This window comes from Crotalus tigris, unplaced genomic scaffold (assembly GCF_016545835.1).
Source record: "Crotalus tigris isolate CLP2741 ecotype Arizona unplaced genomic scaffold, ASM1654583v1 scf7180000023903.560294, whole genome shotgun sequence".
NCBI classification, from domain to species: Eukaryota; Metazoa; Chordata; class Lepidosauria; order Squamata; family Viperidae; genus Crotalus; species Crotalus tigris.
In genome coordinates this window covers 239,424-264,312 of record NW_024100260.1, presented here as the reverse complement: position 1 = coordinate 264,312, position 24,889 = coordinate 239,424, and the positions used below count along the sequence as shown (strand labels likewise).

The following is a 24,889-nucleotide window of genomic DNA, read 5'->3' as shown; positions in this document are numbered from 1 at the left end:
GGCTCAGGAATTCTGGGAGTTGAAGTCCACGAGTCATAAAAGAGCCAAGGTTGGAGTCCCGCCCGGGAAGGGGAGGGAGAGGGAGGAGCTGAGACCGCTAAAGGGCGGGGCGGAAGGCAGAGCCCGAGAGCAGAGTAGAAGCCCCGCCCCCGCATCGACCTTCTCACTCGCTGGATTTCCGCTTTCCTCCCCGGCAGGATCAGCGCTAGATCCCTCGGGAGAGGCTTCTGGATCCCGCTCCGGGCAGGTCTGGCTGCTGCCCCTCCGGCCTTTGGGGCGCCCCTCCCGCCAGGAGAGCTTCCCTCCCCCCCCCGCCAGGAGAAAGGTAGCTGCGGATCCGCCTCTTCGGCTTGCCGGGTTTTCCTTGGGGAGATTCGGCTCTGGCGTTGCCTGCAGGGAGCGGATCCCTCCCTTCCCTCCGAGGGGGCAAAGGGGGAATCCCTCCCTCCCCGGGCTGGATCTGCCCCCTCCTCGCCCGGCCGAGGCTCCCCGTGGGGCTCCGGGTGGATCCTGGAAGGAGTTTTTGGGGAAGTTGCTTTCAGAAGGTCTCTCTGTGGTCCGTCACTCTGAGCATGCCTATCCCGCAAGTGCAGTTGAAAAAATGAGATATGCAATGTGGAAGTTGTCAGGGTAATATATTTAATAGGTAAACAGCTTATGTAATGATGCAATGATAGGAATGACCGAGCAGGGTCTGTGTCTATATCCCTTTAAGAGCCTGAGAATAAAAGTGAAGGCTTTGCTGGGGTGTCTCGAGATTGCTGTATTACCATATGTATGTATATTGTAGAATGTAGATAGTGTGGTATAAACCACCATTTAATATAGACCACTGTTTATTTACTCCTGGGTTTTCTCAGCGTGGAGGGGGGGAAGTCTGTACATGCTCTGACAGACTTCATTACAATGGGGAGGGGACAGTTTGGGAGATAGAAAAGGTTTACTTTAAAAATGATTTGAATTGAGCTCATGTTTTCTTAAACCCCCCCCCCAAGAGATCCTCTTTCTTTGAGCTCAATATAAAAGGCGAAAAATAAAATCCTTTGTTTTGATGCTAATGTTTGTTTTGCTTCTTCTTTAAAAAGCTGGCTAGAATTTCTAAACTTTATATTTTCCTTGTTTATTTACTCAGAAGAGGCTGTGATGTGGCAGCCCCTGTTTGGTGGATGTTTTAGAAAGCACAAATTCTTTTTTTTTTTTTCCCAAACTCTCCCCCATACATATACCGTGATATTTATCAGATGTTAACATATTCTTTTTACATTCATATATAAAATACTTTTAATAAAATGAAATAAATACATACACATGACTTTTGGTGTTGCTCGCTCATTTCCCCTTTCACCGTATCCACACTCCTTCTTCTCTACCTTCTTTCTCCCTTTCTTCTCTTCCCTACTTCCCTCTTCTTCCTCTCCTCTTCTCTTTCCTTCACTACTCTCCTCCCCTAAAGCACAAATTCTAAGGACATTTTGAGGCTGTTTTTTTGAGCAGGTTGTAGAATAAGCTGATGACGAGAAGGTTGCCTTGCATAATTTTAAAATGCTTATCCAAAGTAGCATTGGGGTCCCAGGAAACCTGGAATTCTTGTGGCCTTGCAGCCTCCAGAAAGCGTAAGAAAGAGCAGCCCTTTTCACACATGCTCTGCCCCATCTGACCTCTCTCATCTTCCACTGAGATTTCCTACTCACAAGTATCCATTGTTCCCTGTTGGACTTTTATCTTGCTGGTTTCTTCTACGTTGGCTTATCTTTTTGAATCCGGATTCTATCTTCATTATTTTGTATCCTCAACAAATAATCCTATTTTCTCCTCCCACCTTCAAGTTATTTACAGATTAAATTCAGCATTACTGTCGGCATCTGAGCTTTTTTCCTGTCTTTCTTCACGAGACGAGTGGAGGATGTGGCCAACAGCTCCACAGAAGAAAAGGGACGTTCTCGGATCGAGGGCCACAAATCTTTCGCAGGGATTCCATTCTAGAGAATTTGGAAATCGTGGTCTGGATGGAGAAGCAGCTTCCTGCACGAAGGGCCAATCGGTCAGGCTGTGAAACCGGTCAGTGCGACAGTCATCCCTGGCCTTGACTCAGAGGGGGAACAAGTGACCCAGAGACCTCTTAGTTGTAACTTTAAAGGTGAGTAAACAAGTCTTGGTTAAATCTCGGTTTGGAGAGTAAGCATGTTAATTATTTTAATCCTGATTTGACCAAGGGATAATGCAGCGAATTGGGTTTTGCTGCTAAGGTGCTGGGGGGAGGTGTAATTTGTTTATTCAATATTTATGGAGGAAGCCACTGTTGATCGAGTTGGAGATGGACTCTGGGTGGAAGATCACGGAGTCGGGGAGTCGCTAAGGCTGAGTGGATGCAACCCTGAAGATCAGTGGTTCTCAACCTGTGGGTCGGGACCCCATTTGGGGGCAAATGACCATTTCACGGGGGTCACTAAACAATGCAGTCCGCCATTTTTCCCCCCTTTTCCTTAGCTGTGCTACTCCCTTTTATTCTATTGGCTTTTGAAAGCCAATAGAACAGAGTCTCTTGAATAGAGTCTAATTCTATTGGCTTTCAAAAGCCAATAGGAATTGTCCAGGCTGTCTCTGCCCTGCTGAGCCCGCCAAAAGTCCCATTCTGCAAACGGGGCTGCACCGGTTGAGTAGTCCTCGACTTACGACCGGTTGAGTAGTCCTCGACCCCCCGGTTGGGGGTCGCGGCATTAAAAAGGTTGAGAACCACTGCTGAAGATGAGAGAGGCTGCCTGGGGATTCAGCTATGGGTGGGGCTGGCTCCGTCCAGCCTTCATCCTGTCCAGTCATGGAGAACTGTTGTCTCAGTCCAAACTGGGTCTTGTTTCAGCGATTCATTTTTAGTTGTGATATGTGCAGACTTTTCCTGTTTATGCCTTGTCCCATAATGTACTTGGGGTTTACAGTTTAGTAAGCTGAAGCACTTACACCTTCTTCTAAAGCTTACGCCTTCTCCTAAAGGACTGACTGGTTTGAATGCCTTGCAGTCCAGGGGACTCGCAGGAGTCTTCTCCAGCACCATAGTTCAAAGGCCTTTCATTACTTTGATACTATTATGTTTATGCTTATATTCATTTCTCCGTTTTCAGTATTATAAGTCCCCCAGAGTAGCCCCTTGGTGAGATGAGTGACAAAAAAATGTAAACAATTAAATAAATAGCACAAAGGGAAATTGCGTGGTCTCTTCAAGAGGAAGAGACTGAGCCATGAAACGGATCCATGCAGGGAGAGAAAATTTGTCTCGAGGAAGCCAGGATCCATTAGCCATGATGGGATGGAGCTCATAAGTGGAAAAATCAGAAAGAGCAAAAAAAGGGGATAAAAAATTGAGGGGCTTACACTGACCTCAACTCTCATTATTAAGTGGATGAAGTCCCAGGTAAGAAACACGGGCTTGTCTCGGGGGGGGGGGGGAGGGACAGAGGAGACCATTGGAGTCCCGGCACAGGCCACGTTTGACTTGAGGGGGTCCTGGAGAAGCTTTGAGATGCTTTGGGACGCGTTGCTTAGAAACATGTATGGAACACGCGGCTTGGAGAGTGGCCCAATCCTGCAGATTAAGGCCTCATCACTGGCAGCAGTGATTCTGGGCTGAAGACCAGGCCTGGGGTCAGTGGCACGTGCCTGAAATGGCTGAAGGCCTCAGGCCTCCACTTAAGGCACCACCCCACCATTCCTGACGCATTGACAGGCCCAGATGGGGCATCTGAAACGTCTGGGGATGTCTGCAGCTTTGCGCATCACGGCAGCTCCCCTAATTCATACATGGCCTTCGGGGTCTCCCCCACCCCCCTGAGGTACCGCTGCAGTTCTTTCCAGGGCCACTTAGCAACCCACAAAATAACGACGACAACAACATCAGAGTTTCCTCCCCAAAATTTTGTGACTCTACATTTCTGAGAAGGAAATATTCTTCCCTGCTTCTTTTTCCTTCGAACAACGGATGAAAGAGTGTGACCAAAGATTTACCTGCAAAACAACTATCAACAGGTAGAAACTCTGGACAGGGCCAGACAGGATGGAGAAGCCCCATAAATGTGAGGAATGTGATTTATGCTTTGTTCATTAGAAAATCCACACTGGATAGAAACCTTATCAATATCTGGAATGTGGAAAATTTTTCCATGAAAAAGCAACTCTCAGAGACCACAAGAGGGAAAATTTCTTTTTCTATCTTTTCTGGAGGGATTTATTTTTCTTTTTTTCACATGGTCATTTTTATATGTATATTCACACACATACATAATTCTATTGTTTCTTTGTTGGAGTTGGGACTATAATCCTTAATAAAGTTATTGTTGAAAATAATCAACAGGGCTGTTTTCTGCTCGTAGCACATGTATGTATATTCCTAGTGATACTTGTATAATATTAATGTGGGAAAGAAATAGAATAACATAGAATAAAGAAGAATAAAGTAGAATAATAATAATAATGAAAAATCACTAAAAGCAAAAATCATGTGTCTGCATAATTTCTGAAAAGAAAGCTGTGTTAGCAGAAAGCTGTATTAACAGTACGTGAATGACCTAATGCATATTTAGAAACATTGTGTAAAAGTAAAAACTGCCTTCATTGTATTCCCATGAGAAATGGATCTAACGTGTGAGAAACTATCTGAATGTTACACAATGTAAGATTCTGTCTATGCTTCCTTTGTTCCTGAGAAAAAGAAACCTATAAAACTTTAGTTTAGAATACCAGGGTATGCAACCCAAAACACTCAAAGAGCCCACTTGAACCTGTTTCCCACAAAACAAAAACACCTGAGCCGCAAACCCTTTTGATATATAAAATGCAGATATGAAGATATAATACTGCATATATTTCCTTATTTTTACTTTATATAGGTGTGTGTGTGTTTGTGTGTGTTGTGTTGTGCATGTATGTGTGTGTGTATATATATGTGTGTGTGTGTAATATATACCGTAAATGCCGGCGTACAAGGCGACCCAGCGTATAAGATGACCCCCGTCTTTATAGTCGGGCCGCATTCCTAGAACGTCGTCTTATATGCCGGAAACTACCAGTATTTCCGGCGTATAAGACGACTCGGCGTATAAGACGACCCCCGTCTTTGGCGCCGATTTCCGCGCTCGCGGAAGTTGCCTTATACGCCGGCATTTACGTTATGATATATAATATGTGTGTGTATATATATATATATAATGTAGGTCTTTGGTTGTTCGGGTTTTCTCCCGCATAAAATTGGAAGTGTCTTGGCGACGTTTCGACGAAGTCCCATTCGTCATCTTCAGGCTGTTGTTTTCAGCTTCGTGCTTTGAGCAGCAATGTGTGGTCTTAGCTGTTTCTTCCTTTTAACTGCCAGTGGGGGTATGAACTGATTGGGTGGGAGCTTGGCTGTGTTCTGATTGGGTGGAGGTGTGTTCTGAATGGTTAGGGGCTTGGCTGTGCTCTGATTGGTGGGGGAGTGTTCTGTTTGGTTTTGCTCAGGTTAGTCTGAGTTGCAGAGGGGTTTGAGATTTTGGGCTGCCTTTGCTATTTTTTGGCTCGCGTTTTGGTGGTCGTGCCTCATTTTCATGGAGGGTTGTCAGTTTTGCTTCATGTATGATTGGAGGGGCTTTAAAGTGGCTATGATGCAGCTCTGTCTGGCTCTGGTTTTGGTGGTCGTGCCTCATCCTCTGTGTGGCTTTGGGTTTTGCTTTTGCGTGGATGTGTGGTGGTGGACATCTGTGTGGTTTTTGTGAGTTGTGGGTCTGGTGTCATTTTTTGTGTGAGGGAGTCGTTTGTCAATAAGGGCGGTTTCCAAATGGCTGGTAGGTGGGAGGTATCATCTCGTTTGTTCATGCTGTGTGGGTGTTTTTCTATCTCGATGGCTTCTCTGATTATTCTGTTATTAAAATGTTCACTTTTGGCAATGGTTCTGGTATTTTTAAAGTCAATTTCATGTCCTGTGGCTTTAAGGTGTTGGACCAGTGAAGATGTTGGTTCCTCTTTTTTGACTGAGTTCTTATGTTCTTCAATGTGTGCACTTATTCTTCTGTTGGTTTGTCCGATGTATGTGGTGGGACAAGTGGTGCATGGGATTTCGTTTACTCCTTGATTTTCTAATTCAATTTTATCTTTGGGGTTTCTAAGGATGGTGGATATTTTTCTGTTTGTGCAGAATGCTGTTTTGATGTTGTGTTTATGGAGGATCTTACTGATTCTGTCTGTGGTGCCTTTTATGTATGGGAGGAGGCTTTGCCGTTTTCTTGTTCTTTGTCTTGGATTTTAGTGGGGGTTTCTTTTTGGATTAGGTTTGTAATCTTATTTCTATTGAATCCATTGGATGTAGTACATTGGTGGATAGGTGTTAGTTCCGTTTTTTTAGTGTTTGTTTCGTCAGCTAAGCATTTGTTTCTGGAGATGATGTCTTGGCTATGTTCTACAGAGTTTGATCTGTGCTGGGGTGGGGTGTGAGAGAGCGTGCAGATAGCGGTTTGTGTGTGTTTTCCTTCTGGAATGGTTGTGGTCCTAGGAGCCATTGGATTTCTTGTATACTAGAATCAGGAAGAAGTTGGTTGTTAGCTTCTTTTTCCATGGTGAACTGTATTTTGGGGTGTAGGCTGTTGAGGTGTGTGAGGAAGTTGTCCAGTTTTTCTTTCCCATGTGGCCAGATTATGAAGGTGTCGTCTACGTATCTGAGCCAGAGTTTGGGTTTGTGATCCGATTTTTCTAGAGCTTGGGTTTCAAAGTGTTCCATGTAGAGGTTGGCAATGACAGGTGAGAGGGGTGATCCCATGGGTGCTCCTTCTGTTTGTTTGTATTTTTGTCCGTTATAGATGAAGTATGTGTTGGATAGGCAGTGGTTGGTCAGATCTAAGATGTGTTTGGGGGGGTTATATTTGTTTTGAATAGCTGTCAAGGCTTCTTTGATAGGCACTTGGGTGAAGAGGGATATGACATCGAAGCTCACTAGTAGGTCGCTGGGCTGTAAGTTTTGTTTCTTTATGATCTCTATAAACTGGAATGAGTTTTTTACGTGTGAGGTGATGGATTCTGCATAGGGCTGTAGTTGTTTGGCGAGAAATTTGGCTAGGTTTTGTAGAGGTGAGCCTATGGAGCTGACTATAGGTCTGAGTGGGGTTCCTTCCTTGTGTATCTTGGGGAGACCATAGAGTTTGGGGCATCTGGATGATTTCTCTCTGGGAATGATTCTTTGCTGGATCTCTTCGCTAATGGGGGAGGCTTTTATTTTGGATCTGGTGGTTTTTTCCAGGTAGGTGGTGGGATCTGTATTTAGGGTTTTGTATGTGGAGTCTTGGAGTAGGTTGGTTAATTTGGTTTGGTAGTCAGATGTGTTCATAACCACCGTGGCGTTGCCCTTGTCTGCTGGTAGGATTATTATGCTGGTGTCTCTTTCAGGTTACGTAGTGCTGTCTGTTCCTCTTTGGGTAAGTTGCTTTTGGGTGGCTTGCTGGTACAGAGGATGTTGGTGATTTCGAGTCGCTCCCCCATCAGAACACGAACACACCTCCACCAATCAGAACACAGCCAAGCTCCCACCCAATCAGTTCATACCCCCACTGGCAGTTAAAAGGAAGAAACAGCTAAGACCACACATTGCTGCTCAAAGCAAGAAGCTGAAAACACCAGCCTGAAGATGACGAATGGGACTTCGTCGAAACGTTGCCAAGACACTTCCAATTTTATGCGGGAGAAAACCCGAACAACCAAAGACCTACATACAAATACCCGCGAAAACCTCAGAAAACAAATATATTATATATATATATATATATATATATCTATATATACACATATATATAACATACATACACACATACACACACACACACACAGGTAAAAAAAGGATATATGCAGTGTTATCTTCATTTTAGATGTCAAAAGGGTCTCTCTCTCTCTCCCTCCCTCTCTATCTGCCCTTGGTCTGCCACTCCTCTTCCCCCACTCTCTTCCTTTCTCTCTCTCTCTTTCCTCTCTCTCTCTCTCCCTCCCTCCATCTCTCTCTCTCTCTTTCTCTCCCCCCCTCTTCTATCTGCTGCTCACCTGGCAAGCTTCAAGCTGTTGTCCAACAAGCGCAGGAGTAGGCAACCTCGTCTCTTTTATGACTCATGGACTTCAACTCCCAGAATTCCTGAGTCAGCCTAGCTGGGCTAGCTAGCTCTCTCCTGCCCTTCCTGCTTCCTGCAGAGACGCAGCAAAGGGAGGAGCTCCGCCCAGTAAGCTTTTCAGCTCTTCAGAGAATACTGTGAGTGCACTCTCTTTTATACATACACACACACAAAAACACAAACACAGAGAGAGGGGGGGGGCAGGGAAGTGCAATTGCCTCTCTCTGCCTCTGTCTCTTTCTGCAAATGGCAGAGGAGGCTGGGAGCCACAGGGGAAGGCTCAAAGAGCCGCATGCGGCTCCGGAGCCGCAGGTTGCCGACCTGTGGTTTAGACCCTCCCCCTTGTTCAGAAATTTGCTGATTGTAAATCACTTCTGAACCTTTGCACAAAAATAAAAACCTCTCTTTCACCCTTGGAATTCGTAAAAGTCCTTTATTTTTTTAAGGCTTTTATTTTTCCACCAGAATATTGTAGATAAACCACTATTTGTTACAAACCACTGTTTGCTGTGTTTGCTTCTGGGTTGTCTCACGCGAAAGGACTGTGCGCGCTCTGACCGGTTATGGGCCCTTAGAGGAGAAAAACCCAGTGAGAACTTGCCCCAGAGCCAGAAAGGTTGTGGCTTGTGGTTTGTTTGTGGTTAGTGGTTGTTAGAGGAAGCAATCAACATGGACTCCGTCGGCGTAATGGGAGGAGGTTTCATAGTGTCTCGGCTGAATGAGACAAATTACCTCTCCTGGCATGTGAAGATGGAAATGTACCTGCGAAGGGAGGAGTTGTGGATGATAGTTACTGATCCACCAGTAGTCCTGGGTGATGGGGATCGGAGAAGGAATGAAAAAGCGTTGGCCAGCATAATCCTAAATTTGGAGGATAGCCAGCTGGTACACGTGAGGGGCCTCCAGTCTGCTAAAGAGTGCTGGGAAGCTTTGCACAGTGTGTATGTTAGAGAGACTGCGAGCAGCAAAGTAATGCTGACAAGGAAGCTGTATAAAGCACAGCTGAAACCGGGAGAGAGCATGTCTACGCATTTGCAGTCCGTGAGAAAGACATTCCTAGAGCTAGAAGAAAGAAGAATTATTTTTACTGAGGCACAGAGTGTATATGGACAGTTCATGGGATGTTCTAGTGCAGTGATGGCAAACCTTTTAGAGACTCAGCGCCCAAACTGCAACCCAAAACCCACTTATACATCGTCGAGTGCCAGGTGGGTGGGGCCCATTGGCTGGGCGTGGCTGCGGTGATAACGCCAGACTGGGTGGGACTAAAAGGTTCAGTCAGTCAATTCCAACTTTGCAAGATCTTTTTTTTTCCCCCGCGAGAAGTTGAAATTGACTGATTGAACTTTTTTTTTTTTTTTTTGCACACGGCAGCGGAGGTCTAAAGCGAAAAGGTTTTATAAATCTCAGCTGAAGGCCTAGGACTGGGGCAACGGCATGTGTGCCCACAGAGAGGGCTCTGAGTGCCATCTCTGGCACCCATGCCATAGGTTCGCCACCACTGTCCTAGTGACCAGTTTAGAGTGTATGCAAGAGAGGGATTTAACCATGAGTTATTTGACTGGCCTGTTGCTGGAAGAGGAACAGAAGTGGCTGGAAAGGGGTGAGGACAACGCACAGTCCAAGCCTAAAACTGCAATGTCCCAAGATGCCGGCAGAGTAGCTGAGAACATCTGCATGGCGAAACGCTGCTTCACGGGTTGTTCTACAGAGTTGACTACCAAGTGACTGCCACCTCTTCATTTCAAACCTTGTTGGGACAAGTGCTGCAATTTGAATGGCAATGTCATGCCTCCGTCGGAGCCTGAATCTGATGAGGAAAATGAGCTGGAACAGGATCCTATGGAGCAGCGGTTCTCAACCTGTGGGTCGGGACCCCATTCGGGGTCGAACGACCATTTCACGGGGGTCGTCAAACAACGCAGTCCGCCAATTTTTTTCCCCTTTTCCTTAGCTGTGCTACTCCCTTTTATTCTATTGGCTTTTGAAAGCCAATAGAATAGACTCTCTTGAATAGAGTCTAATTCTATTGGCTTTCAAAAGCCAATAGGAATTGTCCAGGCTGTCTCTGCCCTGCTGAGCCCACCAAAAGTCCCATTCTGCAAACGGTGCTGCAAGTTGTCTGCAGTGAAGGCGAGCTGTCTGGAAGTTTCCACCCCTCCCTGCTGAGCAACTACTACAAATGTAAGTAAAAGAGGGCCAGGGGTGGGAGGCCGGCGGGTGCAGGGAGGGTTGCTGGCGCGCGTGGGGCCCGGCGGGTGCCTTACCTCCCTTGGGCTGGGCCAGTTGGTGGCCCAGCCGGTTGTCCGTCTCTGCCGCTTGCCAGCTACGCCTCAGCCGGCACGGGGCGGCACCACACATGCGCGGCGCTCCCGGGCAGGGAAAGTCCTCAACTTACAACCGGTTGGGTAGTCCTTGACTTATGACCGGTTGGGGGGTTGCGGCATTAAAAAGGTTGAGAACCACTGGCCTGGAGGAACGTTGTCCATGGGGTTGCGATGGGTCAGACACGAGGTGTCTGTGGCTTCAGAGCAATGTGGGGAAGAGCAGGCCGAGGCGGGCCAGGGCCCTTCAGGATTGGGACAGGAGGAACAGGAGAGGCAGAGTTCAGGCGATGAGCAAGGGCCATCCCCACCTGATCCTAGAGCACAGAGTGGAGAGAGGGAGGAAACAACCCAGGCAGGCTCAACTACCCGGGAGGAGAGCGTCCCGCCCCTCTCCACAAGGCACACCTGGGGATTGAGATTTAAGGAGACGGATGCTGTGGGGTGAGGCATTTGTCGAGAAGAAACGCTAATTCCTTGGAGTTTTGTGTGTGTTGTTGCTGATCTCTTGTTCTGTGACTTCTGCTTGGAAACCCTGAAACTCTTGACCATCGGACTGGCTGACAACCGTTGCTTGGATGTTCAAAGATCTCGGACTGTATTTTGACTTCCCTTTTGAAACTGTGCAGGCAAACGTGTATTCACACAGACACGTTAGGTTTATGCTGCATATGTCATTTCCTTGTTATCTCTGTGGCCTTGAGTAAAATCCTCTCCTAATCAGACTGTATGTGAAACTGCTTGCAGCCAGAGGTGGCTGAAAGGGTGTGTGTGTTTGGAGGCTGGCCAGAAACGTGGGAGCATTTGGGGAAAATTTGGAGCAATTAAAGGGCGATTTGAATTACCAGCTGACTGCATTGCCTCTGTGCTGTGCCCTGGGTCATCACAGGCAATTATGTCGAAAAGTAATGTAATGTTGTAGTTTTCTAATGTGTATAATAAAAAGTTCCGTATCTGTGAGTGTCTGTCATTGATAATCAAGAGTTGATTTATTTCCGAATTGCCCTCGTATGGGCAAACTTTTCCTGTTTAATCCTTGTGCCGTAATGCAGTTGGGGTTACAGTTTAGTAGGCTGAAGGGTTTATGCCTTGTCCTAAAGAATCAACTTTAATGGACACTCTCTGGATCTTTTGGAGGGGTTCTCTATCCGAAGGTATTCCGTGAACCCCCTTTCAGAAACTGTAGGATGAGATTTAACGCCAGGATGAAGCCATGTCCCAACTGAGATTGGTAGGGGTTCTTTTTTTTGTTGTTGTTGTTGCTTTTGGGACGGGTTGGGATGACAAACAGGATTTTCGTTTCACTTTGGGAAGCTCTGTAGCTTTATTTGCTCTGATCAGCAAAGGTCTTTTTTGGAGGTGCCTCTGCTGTTGCCCCGGAGAAGATTGAAATACCAAATCAGAGACCTTTTCCCCTCCTCCTTTCCTGTCTGATCTTCTGGGGCTGAGTCTCCTTTAGGGTGGCCAGACCGAAGTCCTCCTCCTCCTAATATAGGGGTGCCAAACTCAATTTCATTGAGGGCTGCATCAGCATTGGGGTTGCCCTAGGGATGTGTGTGGTCAGGGTGGGTGCGGCCTACTGGATGGAGTGGGTGTGGCCTACTGGGTGAGCGTGCCCAGCTCTACATCGTTCGCGTCAAGGGTGCCTGTGGGGGCCTGGGCAGGAGTAGGACAGATCTGAGGGTCTCTGGCAGAATGGGGTGGGACCAGGGCAAGCGCCAAGTTATGGTGCATTTCTTCATTCCTCACAAAGAGTGACACCTCCCCAGCATGCACCCAGGGGGCGGGGCCTACACAGCAGGGGCTGGTTCCTCACTGTTTCTAGACAGCCTTGTGGAGCTAAGACTGAATGCATTTCAGCATAGATGTCCACCACAAAATTGTACATTGGCTCCCGGTCGGCCTGGGCCAGGGCCAAGGCAGCGGGGGCCGTTCCCTCACTGTTTCCAGGATGGCTTCGCAGGCCACATGAAACCACTTCACGGGCCGCATCCGACCCCCGGGCCTTGTCTTTGACATGTCTGGCCTAACACACAAAACACACACAGAGAAGTTAAAGTTTGATCTGGTTTTGCTCAGAGCATCAGACAAATAGTCTGGGGGGACCCAGATAATCAGCTGGTCTCTCTCTCATCCCGGTAGGAAAAGCAGAGGAATGACTCAATTCAGACATCCCACTGAAGGACACCTGTGGGGCAGGTAGAGAGGAGGGGGAGGGGTTGGCGTGGAGGGTATTGTGTGAACCCCGAAGCGAGTGTAATGGAGTACCACACTGGAGGTGGCTATTGGACTGAGTGCAAATACCACGTGCCTCCTGCTTCCTGTCCCAGTTTGTTTTTAATTTGACATTACTGCACCTTCGTTGTTTATCCCATCGTTTATCCTTTCATTACTTTGATACTATTATGTTTACACTTATATTCATTTCTCCATGTTTACTGTCATAAGTCCCCCAGAATAGGCCCTCGGCAAGATGAGTGGCAAAAAATGTAAGTAAGTAAGTAAGTAAATAGCACGAAGAAAATTTGCATTGTAGGGAGGAGACAGAGCTGTGAAATGGATCTATGTAGGGCAGTGATGGTGAACCTTTTAGAGACTGAGTGCCCAAAAACCCGCCCGCCCCCGCTCCGCCCTCACCCCTCACGCTCAGGGCCATCCACGGCACGCAGATCGCCCAGGTGGCCCTGCAGTGCCATGGTGGCTACGCTCTCCACCCACACCCCACAGCATCATCTGCTGCCCAGCTGTCATATGCTTGGCTGTGCAGCTCCGCAGAGGCTGCACCCGGGGGTGACTCTTCTCCGGGGGGGGGGCTGCTGGTGAGGAGAGGGCTACGGGGGGAGGTGACAGCATGCGTGCGTGCCCATAGAGGGCTCCGAGTGCTGCCTCTGGCACTAGTGCCATAGGTTCGCCACCACTGATGTAGGGAGAGGAAATTTGTCTCAAGGAAGCCAGGATCAATTAGCCGCGACGGGGTGGAGCTCCTAAGTGGACAAATCAGAAAAAGCAAGAAAAGAGGAGAAACGGGTTTCTTGCACTGACCTCAACTCTCTTTGCTCCTCTTTCGCTTATGCGGTGCCTGAATCTTTTGCCTCGCCTGTAGGTAGTCCTCGACTTAACGACCACAGTTGGGATTGGAATCTCGCTTGTTGAGCAACGCGGTTGTTATGTGAGGTATCCCACGACCGCTTTGCTCAAGAACTGAAATTCTGCACTCACTGTTTACGGTGGTTAAGTGGTTTCACTGGTCATTAAGCGAATGAAGTCCCAAGTAAGAAGCACGGGCTTGTCTCGGGGTGGGGGGGCAGCAGGGGAGTCAATCGGAGCCCCAACACAGTCCACGTTTGACTTAAGGGGCTCCTGGAGAAGCTTAGAGATGCTTTGGGACACGTTGCTTAGCAACAGTATGGAATAAGCGGCTTGGAGAATGGCGCAAGGCTGCAAAGGCCACAGGTGTGGGGATGAAGGCTGCATTTTCTCAGTGCCAGCTGGCTGAAATGGCTGAAGGCCCAGCTCCCCCCCCTTAAGGGACCACTCTGGCATTTCCACCCCATTGCAGGGCCCAGATGGGGTGGCTGAGGCTTTGGGGGGGGTGGCTTTAGATTTGCTTCATACTGCAGCTCTCTTAATTCATGTGTGGGCTGTGCTGGACCTCCAGAGTCCCCGCAACAACCCCCTCTTCAGGCACCCCTGCAGTTCTTGGTTGGGTCTCCCTCCACTTAACAACCCACAGAGCCACTTAATGACCACCAGAACAGAAGAGTTTGCATCCTAGAGAGGTGGGGGCTCCATCACTGCAGATTTTGTCGAGGGACGTTCTGAGGTTCTGGACGGGGGGGGGGTTGCACTGGAAGACCATGTTGGTCCATCCCAAAACTCAGATTGTGTGTGATTCTCTACCTTTCTCAAAAGGAAATATTATTCTCCATTTCTTTTCCTTTCTAACAGTGGATAAAATATTTGTGACCAAGATTCACCTGCAAGCCAACTATCAACAGACGGTAGAAAATCAGAGCAAAGCAACGGCTGCCAGAAAGGATGGAGCCTGGAAAACTCTTGGATCCCCCGTCAGACACAGGCAGCACTCCGGAAAACCACAAAAAAACCCATGAATGCTCAGAGTGTGGGAAATCCTTTGCTCAACGGTCCCTCCTTTTGACCCACAGGAAGTTCCATGTGGGAAGCGGATCCAGTGAAGGTTTGGAGGGGGGGAAATCCTTCTCTGGAAAAGACGCCAGAGATCTTAGAAGCTCCCCCAGACTAAAGCCCTATAAATGTGAGGAATGTGACTTATGCTTTGGTCGAAAATCACACCTTCTTAGACATCAGAAAATCCACACTGGAGAGAAAACTTACCAGTGTCTGGAATGTGGGAAGTTTTTCTGTCGAAAAACCACTCTCAGAGACCACGAGACAATTCACACCGGGGAGAAACCTTACAAGTGCTGGGAATGCGGGAAGAGCTTTTCTCGGGATGCAAATCTTTGGCGCCATGAGAAGATTCATGCAGGAATAAAATCTTACAAATGCTTTGAGTGTGGAAAATGTTTTGCCCACAACTCGGCTCTTTGGAGTCATGAGAAAACGCACAGGGGGCAGAAAAATGAAAAGTGCCTCGAATGTGGGAAATGTTTTACCTGGAAATCAAACCTGGTGCAACATCAGAGACTTCACACCGGAGAGAGACCCTATGTATGCCCAGAGTGTGAGAAACAATTTATGTATTCTTCTGGACTTCGGAGACACCAGAAGAGGCACAAAGGAGAGAAACCCTATCAATGTGGGGAGTGTGGGAAAGGTTTTATTTCGCCGGGGGAGTGTCAGGATCATGAGAGAATCCACACGGGGGAGAAACCATTCAAATGTGGAGAGTGTGGGAAATGCTTTACCCAAAAACAAAGCCTTGGAAGCCATCACAGGGTCCATACAGGAGCGAAGCCGTACAGATGCACAGAATGTGGAAAATGTTTTGTTCAAAAGGGAGCCCTTTGGATACATCATAAAACCCACACAGGGGAGAAGCCATATCGATGCATAGAATGTGGAAAATTTTATCGTACCGTATCAACCCTTACAAATCATATGAAAATTCACACCGGGGAAAAAAACCACAAATGTTTAGACTGTGGGAGAGCATTTGCTCGGGCAACTCTCCTCAGAAACCACAGCCGAATTCATACAGGAGAGAAGCCCCACAAATGCTCGGAGTGTGATAAATGTTTTTCTCAAAAAAATACTCTTTTGAAGCATCAGCGAACCCACACTGGAGAAAAAAACATATAAATGTCTGGAGTGTGGGAAATGTTTTGCCCAGTCTTCAGCTCTTCACAGGCACACCAGAAGTCACACAGGGGAGTGGCCTTACAAGTGTGCAGAGTGTGAGAATCCTTTTCCTTGTAAATCAAAGCTAAAAATACATCAGAAAGTCCACAGCAGCGATAAAACCCTTGAGTCACAAAGAATGAGGGAAACATCTTTTTCAAAAGTCACATCTTAACCGTTCACCAGGAACTTTACACAGTCACAGAAGGGAAATCGTACAGTTGTTTGGTGTGGGGAAAATGCTTTTCCTAGTCAAGTAACCTTAAGTATCATAATCAAGCAAAAGTGCATAAATGTTGGAGTGAGTTTTCGCTCACAAAGCAGCAGCAGTAGTAACTTACCAGAGTCATTACACAAGACAAAATATTTACCAATATTAGGGGAGTCTAGTTAATGTATTACAGAGTCCTCGATTTATCAACTCAATTGGGAAAGCGTTTGTTACACTCATAACTGAAGGCACTCATATGACGAGACCTGATTTTATGATTATTTTTGTGCTCGTTAAGCAAATCACTGCAGCGATAAGTATAAAGCCATTCTTCCAAATCTGGTGGTTGTTGTTTTTTTTCACTAAAAACTGCAAAAAAAAGTATGGCAGAAATTAGCAAAAGACACTGCAAATCATGATCCCTTAGTTGCAAGATAATGCAACTGGTTATTAAAGCCAGCCGGTTCCCAAGCGCCCATAATTTAGCCACGAAACCTTTGGGAACAGGGACACCATTTTAAAATAGCCAGAATTTTTTTATGGGCCATTAAGGCTTGTGGTAATTTTCCAACGGTGGTTCTGTGATGTCATAGTCCAGGACTATCAAATGAAATCTGGATAAACTTTGGAGGACTCACAAAAGGGGGTCATTGTTGAAATGCTTGGAATACTGTAAAATACTGACCTCATTGAGACCTTTGGAGGCCCCAAAGAATCCACAAGAAATGAAACTGTGCATTTGGTGTGTGGGAAATATTTTTCTGGAATATCTACCTGGGTCTGCAGGTATAAAGGCCCTTAAGAGAAACCCTCCATGTGCTCGGACTACTGGACACTTTCCGGGTGACAAACCACATCAGATCTTGGTGTGTGGAAAATCTGTTCCTTGAACTGTTCTCATATATTTGTGAGTCCGCACAGAAAGGAGCCTTAGAAATCGTTGTAGCATAGAAAAAGTTTTATCTTGAAATCCTGTTTTTTTTTTTAATTCAGTCCATTGTGGAGCCTTAATAAAAGGATTTTCACTATCCTACAGCATGTTGTTAATTTCTCCAGAGTGCCTTCTTCCTCCATTGTTCACCACAGTGGTGAATAATGCTGAGGGTTTAGCTGACTTCCTGGGCTGAAAGGGAATTATAGTTTAAGGTCCCCCCTCTGACTCTGGGGCATCAAAGCTCCAAAGCATCATGACAGCTCCCAGCCTCTTCGAACATAGCAGATCCCCCACTGCCTCTCCCTCCCGCCCCCCCTCGACCCACTCCCCCCCCCCAAGTCGAGATTGAAATATTTTGCAGGGCCTCTGGCCCAGCCCCTCCCTCTCTGTCCTCAGTCAGGCTCCGAAAATACCCAGCCTGTGAGTGCCTAGGACTTTTCACCACTGCCACATGCTCCTCGCACCCCTTCATGCCCGCCCTCCAGCCACAGACAATTCAGAAGAGGCCTTCATCCAGCAGTAGATAGACAATAGTTAAAATGATGACACACATACACATACATACATATATGAGAGAGAGAGAGAGAATGTGTGTGTGTGTGTGTGTGTGTGTAAGAGGAAGGGAGTGAGAAAGTGTGTGTGGAGAGGGAGTGAGGGAAGGGAAGGAAGGAGGAAGGGAGAGCAAGAGAAAGTGGGAGGGAGGGAGAGTTTTTGAGAGGGAGCGAGAGAAAGTGAGGGAGGGAAGGAGGGAGAGTGTGAGGGAAGGAGAAAGAAAGTGCATGACGGAGGGAGAGATGGAGGAGAGAGAAAGTGTTTTTCAGAGAGGGAGGGAGGGAGGGAAAGTGGGAGGGAGGGAGAAAGTGTGAAGGAGGGGAAAAGTGACAAAGTGCATGAGGGAGAGGGAGAGGAAGTGTGTGAGGGAGGGAGAGGAAGAGAAAGTATGTGAGGGAGGGAAAAAGGGTGTGTGCATGAGGGAAGGAGAGATGGAGACAAAAAGTGTATGTGTGAGAAAAAGGGGGAAGAGAGAAAGAGAAAAAGTGTGTTTGAAAGAGGGAGGGAGGGAGAAAGTGTGAAGGAGGGGAAAAGTGACAGAAAGTGTGCATGAGGGAGAGAGGGAGAGGAAGTGTGTGAGGGAGGGAGAGGAAGAGAAAGTATGCGAGGGAGGGAAAAAGAGGGTGTGTGCATGAGGGAAGGAGAGATGGAGACAAAAAGTATGTGTGTGAGAGAAAGGGGGAAGGGAGAGAGAAAGAAAAAGTGTGTTTGAAAGAGGGAAGGAGAGAGAAAGTGAAGGAGGGGAAAAGTGACAGAAAGAAAGTGTGCATGAGGGAGAGAGGGAGAGGAAGTGTCTGAGGGAGGGAGAAAGTGTGTGAGGGAGGGAGAGGAAGAGAGAAAGTATGCGAGGGAGGGGAAAAGAGAGGGTGTGTGCATGAGGGAAGGAGAGATGGAGACAAAAAGTGTATGTGTGTGAGAGAAAGGGGGAAGGGAGAGAGAAAGAAAAAGTGTGTTTGAAAGAGGGAAGGAGGGAGAAAGTGAAGGAGGGGGAAAGTGACAGAAAGAAAGTGTGCATGAGGGAGAGAGGGAGAGGAAGTGTGTGAGGGAGGGAGAAAGTGTGTGAGGGAGGGAGAGGAAGAGAGAAAGTATGCGAGGGAGGGAAAAAGAGAGGGTGTGTGCACGAGGGAAGGAGAGACGGAGACAAAAAGTGTATGTGTGTGAGAGAAAAAGGGGGAAGGGAGACAGAGAGAGAAAAAGTGTGTGTGTGTTTGAAAGAGAGGGAGGGAGGGAGAGAGAGAGAAAATGTCGCTGCCTGCCAACACTGCTCCCCACCACCACCACCAGTGCCTCCGCAGAGGGCCGGATCCTGGACCGACCACCCCGGACTGGCTGCTGGGAGGCGCGGCGGTTGGTCGCTTGGAGGGAATCGCTGGACTTCCAAGATCCCTCCGGGAAACCCCCGCGGCGGGGCGACGGAGGTGGGGGGCTGCGGGTCCAGGGGCGTCGGAGAAACGCCGGCAGAGCTTCAGCTGGGTCTGAACGCTCGCTGGAGAGCGGGGGGGGGGGCGCGAAGGGGCCGCAAACAGGTGGGGGGAGGCGAACAGTCCCATCCCAGAAGAGGGGGTTCCCCTCGCCCCGGCTCTTTCCCACTTTTTCCCTCCAGGGATTCACTGGGGCGCCGCCTCCGTCTGTTCCCTCTGCAGCACCTGCCCAGCTGCCCTTCCAGGATCTCAGGAATCCAGGAGGGATCCGGCCGGGGCTTCTTCCCGTCCACCCCCCCCCCCCTTGGCGCTCCCCCAACCTCAGCTGCAAGGAAGACCCTGCCCCGCTTCTCTTTCCGTCCCGTCTCGGCCGCGGGGGGGGGGACCCCGGACCCCGGGAAGGAGGGGAAGGAGAGGAGACTGCTAAGAGGCGGGGCCGCAAGGCGGAGGCGGAGCCCAGGCGGAGAGCAGAAGCCCCGCCCCCGCCTCTCTCCTCCCACTCGCTGGATCTCCGCTTCTCTCCGTGTGTCCCGCTTCGCCCTGGGAGGATCGGTGCTGGATCCCGCGGGAGAGGCTTCTGGGTCCCGCTCCGGGCAGGTCCGGCCTCCGGGCCGCCCCTCCCGCTAGGAGAGCTTTTCCCCCCCGCCAGGAGAAAGGTAGCTGCGGATCCCGCTCTTCGTCTTGCCTGGGGAGATTCGGCTCTGGCGTCGCCTGCAGGGAGCGGATCCCTCCCTTCCCTCCAGGGGGGCAAAGGGGGATCCCTCCCCGGGCTGGATCTGCCCCCTCCTCGCCCGGCCGAGGCTCCCCGTGGGGCTTCGGGTGGATCCGGGAAGGAGCTTTTGGGGAAGTTGCTTCAGAAGGTCTCTGTGTGGTCCGTCAGAGCAGGCAGTCTCTGAGCATGCATCTCCCTCAATTGCGGTGGAAAAAAATGGAGTAAGCGGAGCTTTAAAACATTTTTTGAGATTTGCACTGTGGTATTAACGCAACTGACCTCATTGCAAGTGGGAGCGGAGGGTTTGGGGGAAAGAAGACAAGTTTAAATTAACTGAATTGAGCTCATGTGGTCTTAGCCCACGTGAGATCCTCTTTTTTGTGCTCAGCTTAAAAGGCCAGGAAGGGAACCCTTTGTTTTTACGGGAATGGTTACGTTGCTTCTGCTTTTAAAAACTGTATGGAATTCCTAAAAAGCATTTCCCCCCTTTTTTTTTTTTTGCCCTGAGGAGGCTGTGATGAGGCAGCCCCTTGTTGGTGGAGGTTTTACAAAGCATACAAAGTTCTAAGGAAGTTTTGAGGCTGGTCTTGTAAAGCAGGTAATAGAACAAGCGGATGGCTAGAAGGCTGCCTTACATAATTTTAAATATTTTTCAAAATGCCTATCCAAGGCAGCTCCAGAGACCTGGAATCTTTGTTGCCTTGCAGCCTCCAAAAAGCATAAGAAAGAGCAGCCCTTTTCACACACGCTCTGCCCCATCTGATCTCTCTCATCTTCCACTGAGTTTTCTTACTCACAACCCTGCATTGGTCCCTGTTGGACTTCATCTTGCTGGTTTCTTCCCTTTTGGCTCATCAAGATCTTCTTCAAATCACGATTCTCTCTCCATGATTTTGTGTCCTCAACAAATAATTCCATATTCTCCTCCTGCCTCCAGGTCATTTATAGATTATGCTCAGCATCTGAGCCTTTCTCATGTCTCTTTGCAGGAGACCAGTGAGGATGTGGCCGTGAGCGCCACAGAAGAAAAGGGGCGTCCTTGGATCGGGACCCGCCAACTCCATTCTAGAGAATTTGGAAATCGAGGCCTACTTGGAGAAGCAGCCTCCTGCACAAAGGGCTAGTCGGTCAGGCAAGATCAAACCGGTCAACGGTGAGGATCATACCTGGCCTTCATTCAGAGCGGTAATGAGTGACCCAGAGGCCTCTTAGCTGCCACTTTAAAGGTGAGTAAACATATCTTTCATTTCACTTCGAGGAAGCTCTCTGTAGTTTTATTTTCTCTGATCAGCCAAGGTCCTTTTACAAGTGGCTTGGCTGTTACGCCTGGAGAAGGATGAAATGCCAAATCTGAGCCATTTCCCCATCCTCCTTTCCTGTCTGGTAATAATAATAATAATAATAATAATAATAATAATAATAATAATAATAATAATGTTGGAAGGGACCTTGGAGGTCATCTATTCCAACCCCCTGCTCAGGCAGGAAACCCTATACCATTTTGGACAAATGGATGTCCAGTTTCTTCTTAAAAACCTCCAGTGTTGGAGCATTAACCACTGGTTAATTCAGTGGTTCTCAACCTTTCTAATGCCGCGACCCCATAATACAGTTCCCCATGTTGTGGTGACCCCCAACCACTTATACATCACCGGGTGCCAGGGGCGTGGCCAAAGAAAAGGGGAAAAAATGGCGGACAGCCTTGTTTGGCGACCCCCGTGAAATGGTCGTTCGACCCCAAATGGGGTCCCGACCCACAGGTTGAGAACCACTGGGTTAATGTTCTAACTGTCAGGAAGTTTCTCCTTAGTTCTAGTTTGCTTATCTCTTTGGTTAGTTTCCATCCGTTGCTTCCTGTCCTGCCTTCAGGCGCCTTGGAAAATAGCTTGACTCTCTCTTCTTTTTGGCAGCCCCTGAGATACTGGAATACTGCTATCATGTCCCCCCTCGTCCTTCTCTTCATTAAACTAGACATACCCAATTCCAGCAGTCTTTCCTTATATGCTTTAGCCTCCACCTTCATGGTCCCTTTTAAGTCTAAGATCTACCCCTCTCAAAAGGAAATATTATTCTCATCTTCTTTTTCGTTCTACCAGCAGGAAAATAAATGTGACCTGCAAGCCAACTATCAACAGATAGTAGAAAATCGGCACGAGGTAGCAGCTGCCAGAAAGGATGGAGTCTGGGAAACTCTCAGATCCCCCGTCAGACACGGGCAGCACTCCGGAAAAGCACCAAAGAACCCATGAATGCTCAGAGTGTGGGAAACCCTTTGCTCACTGGTCCCACCTTTTGACCCACAGGAAGGTCCATGTGGGAAGTGGATCCATGCAAGGTTTGGAGGGTGAGAAATCCTTCTTTGGAAAAAAACCCAAAGATCTTAGAATCCCCCCCAGACTAAAACCCTATAAATGTGAGGAATGTGACTTACGCTTTGGTTGAAAGTCATACCTTTTTACACATCAGAAAATCCACACTGGAGAGAAACCTTAACAGTGTCTGGAATGTGGGAAATTTTTCCGTGAAAAAGCCCCCCTCAGAGACCACGAGATAATTCACACAGGGGAGAAAACTTACAGGTGTTGTTTGTGTCTCTTTCGCCCCCTATCCACCCTCCATCCTCTCGTATTCCCAGTGGAAGAGACCCCCAAGAGACTCAGGTCACCAGCTCTGAACTGGGACAGGAAAATCTCTTTAAAGATTGTAAAGTAAAACTTCCAAGGTTTCATGGAACTGTATGGAAGTCTGTAATCTTCTGGAGTGGGACTTTTTAAAAACATTTCAGGCCATTGAACAGCTTTAAGAATGAGGCTTAATAGCTTTCAGTATTATTTAATTATTAAATGTTTATTAAGTGGATGTTTATACTAAATGGAAAGAGGAAATAGTTATGTTGTTGGGTGTTTTTATTAATTTTTACTGCATCTTTGTCGATCAATAGATTGGGAGATATATTTGTAGAAAATGGGATGAGGTATAGAATGAAGATGCACCAAGTTGTAATTGCAGAGATAATGATACATTACACCCTCGGGATCAATCACACTGTTGGACCACAGGTTATTTAGCACATACATCGTAGATTGTAAGAAGCGTGACTTTGAATGATCCAATATTTGGATTAATGTGAATCATAAATTGATACTAGGTTGCGTTTCATGTGATCCAAAATTCAGTTAATGTACAATTGTTTGGTGTGGGGAAAAATGCTTTTCCTAGTCAAGTAACCTTAAGTATCATAATCAAGCAAAAGGTTGAAGTGAGTTTTGCTCACAAAGCAGCAGCAGTAGTAACTTACCAGAGTGATTACACAAGACAAAATATTTACAAATATTGGGGGAGTCTAGTTAATGTATTGTAGAATACAGATATAATCACAATTGATAAAAGGATTGTCAAAGTCATAGCTCATTAAACAAGTCACTGCAGTGATAAGTATAAAGCCATTCTTCCAATTCTGGGTTTTTTTTTTTACCCAAAACTGCAAAAAATGCCAGAAATTAGCAAAAGACATTACAAATTATGGTTGCAAGATAATGCAACTGGCTGTAAAAGCCAGCCGGTTCCCCAAGTGCTCATAATTTAATCACAAAACCTTTGGGAACAGGGACACAATTTTAAAATAGCCAGAATTTATTTATGGGCCATTAAGGCTTGTTGTAATAAATGATGTCATAAGTCGAGGACTGCCTGTAATGAAACCTGGATAAATCCTGGAGGATTCGCAAAAAAGGGTCCTTGTATAAATGCTTGGAATATTGCAAAATACTAACCTCACTGAGACCTCTGGAGGCCTCCGAGGATCCACAAGAAAAATAAATTGTGCGTTTGGTGTGTGGGAAATATATTTTTGGGGTCTACAGGTAAAAATGCCCTCCAGAGAAACCCTGCAGATGTTCGGACTACTGGACACTCCTTCCGGCTGACAAACTGCATCAGAGCTTGGTGTGTGGAAAATCTATTCCTTGAAATGAGACAATTGTTGTACATTTGTGAGTCCCCACACAGGAGCTCCAGAAATCTTTGTAGCATAGAAAACGTTTTAATTTTAAATCCTGACCTTTTTAAAAAAAATAAAAAACATTTCAGTCTATTGTGCAGCCTTGATAAAAACCATTTCACTATTCTACAGCATGTTGTTAATTTGTCTGGAGTTCCCTCCCCCCCCCCCCCCGCATTGTTCACCACAGTGGTGGGCTTAGCTAACTTCCTGGGCTAAAAGTGAATCATAGTTTAAGGTCGCCCTCTGGCTCTTGGGCAGCCAAGTCCCAAAGCATCATGGCAGCTCCCAGCGTCTTCAGGCTTAGCCGATTCCCCCCCCCCCCCGCCATTCCTTCCCCCCCCCCCCCCCATCCTCAGACTCCAGAAGCACCAGCCATAGAAGGTCCTACTCAGTGTTTCCAACCTTGACAATTTAAGGCATGTGGACTTCAACTCCCAGAATTCCACAGCCAGCATTGCTGGCTGTGGAATTCTGGGAGTTGAAGTCCACATGCCTTAAAATTGTCAAGGTTGAGAAACACTGGTCTAGCTGCACTTTTCGCCTCCATCACATGCTCCTCGGGCCCTCTTCACGCCCACCCACCAACCACAGCCAATTGACAGAACAGGACTTCATCCAGCAGTGGATAGACAATGATTAAAATGATGACACGCACACATAGATACCTACAAACTTTCAAAATGGTCATCATCAAGATAGTAGTAAAGGTTGCCCTGGATTGACAGTCCCAGCTGGTATGCATCTATCTATCTATCTATCTATCTATCTATCTATCTATCTATCTATCTATCTCTCTCTCTCTCTCTCTCTCTCTCTCTCTCTCTCTATCTATCTATCTATCTATATCATTCTATCATCCATCCATCCATCCATCTCTATCTATCTCATCATTCTATCATCCATCCATATCTATCTATCTATCTATCTATCTATCTATCTATCTATCTATCTATCTATCTATCTATCTATATCATTCTACCATCCATCCATCCATCCATCCTTCCATCTCTATCTATCTATCTATCTATCTATCTATCTATCTATCTATCTCATCATTCTATCATCCATCCATATCTATCTATCTATCTATCTATCTATCTATCTATATCATCATTCTACCATCCATCCATCCATCCTTCCATCTCTATCTATATCATTCTATCCATCCATCTATCTATCTATCTATCTATCATCCATCCATCCATCCCTATCTATCTATATCATCTCTCTCTCTCTCCCCCTCCCTCCCTCCTTCTCTCTCTCTCTCCCCCTCCCTCCCTCCTTCTCTCTCTCCTCCCTCCTCCC

General features: G+C 47.2%; 1 protein-coding gene and 1 long non-coding RNA gene across 3 annotated transcripts; both read left to right on the top strand.

The window, feature by feature from the left end:
* Positions 1–17,148, top strand: LOC120298489 (zinc finger protein OZF-like). 2 transcript variants are annotated; one of them, XM_039322286.1, is made up of 3 exons: positions 1–325; positions 1,827–2,137; positions 14,378–17,148. In XM_039322286.1, exon 3 carries the CDS (start codon positions 14,468–14,470, stop codon positions 15,710–15,712), a length of 1,245 nt encoding a protein of 414 aa, XP_039178220.1. In that variant the 5' UTR covers positions 1–325; positions 1,827–2,137; positions 14,378–14,467; the 3' UTR covers positions 15,713–17,148. The 2 variants fall into 2 exon arrangements, with proteins under 2 accessions (XP_039178220.1, XP_039178218.1); XM_039322284.1 differs by lacking the exon at positions 1–325 and having other exon boundaries at positions 1,331–2,137.
* Positions 17,149–19,349: 2,201 nt separating this feature from the next.
* Positions 19,350–22,468, top strand: LOC120298490. Its single transcript, XR_005554092.1, has 3 exons — positions 19,350–19,525; positions 20,571–20,807; positions 21,681–22,468. It is a non-coding gene; the product is annotated as an uncharacterized LOC120298490 (long non-coding RNA).
* The last annotated feature ends 2,421 nt before the right edge of the window (positions 22,469–24,889 follow it).

What these genes read in the sequence shown, in the direction of transcription:
- LOC120298489 (XM_039322286.1), top strand. Translation starts at nt 14,468, where the DNA reads ATGGAGCCTGGAAAACTCTTGGATCCCCCGTCAGACACAGGCAGCACT.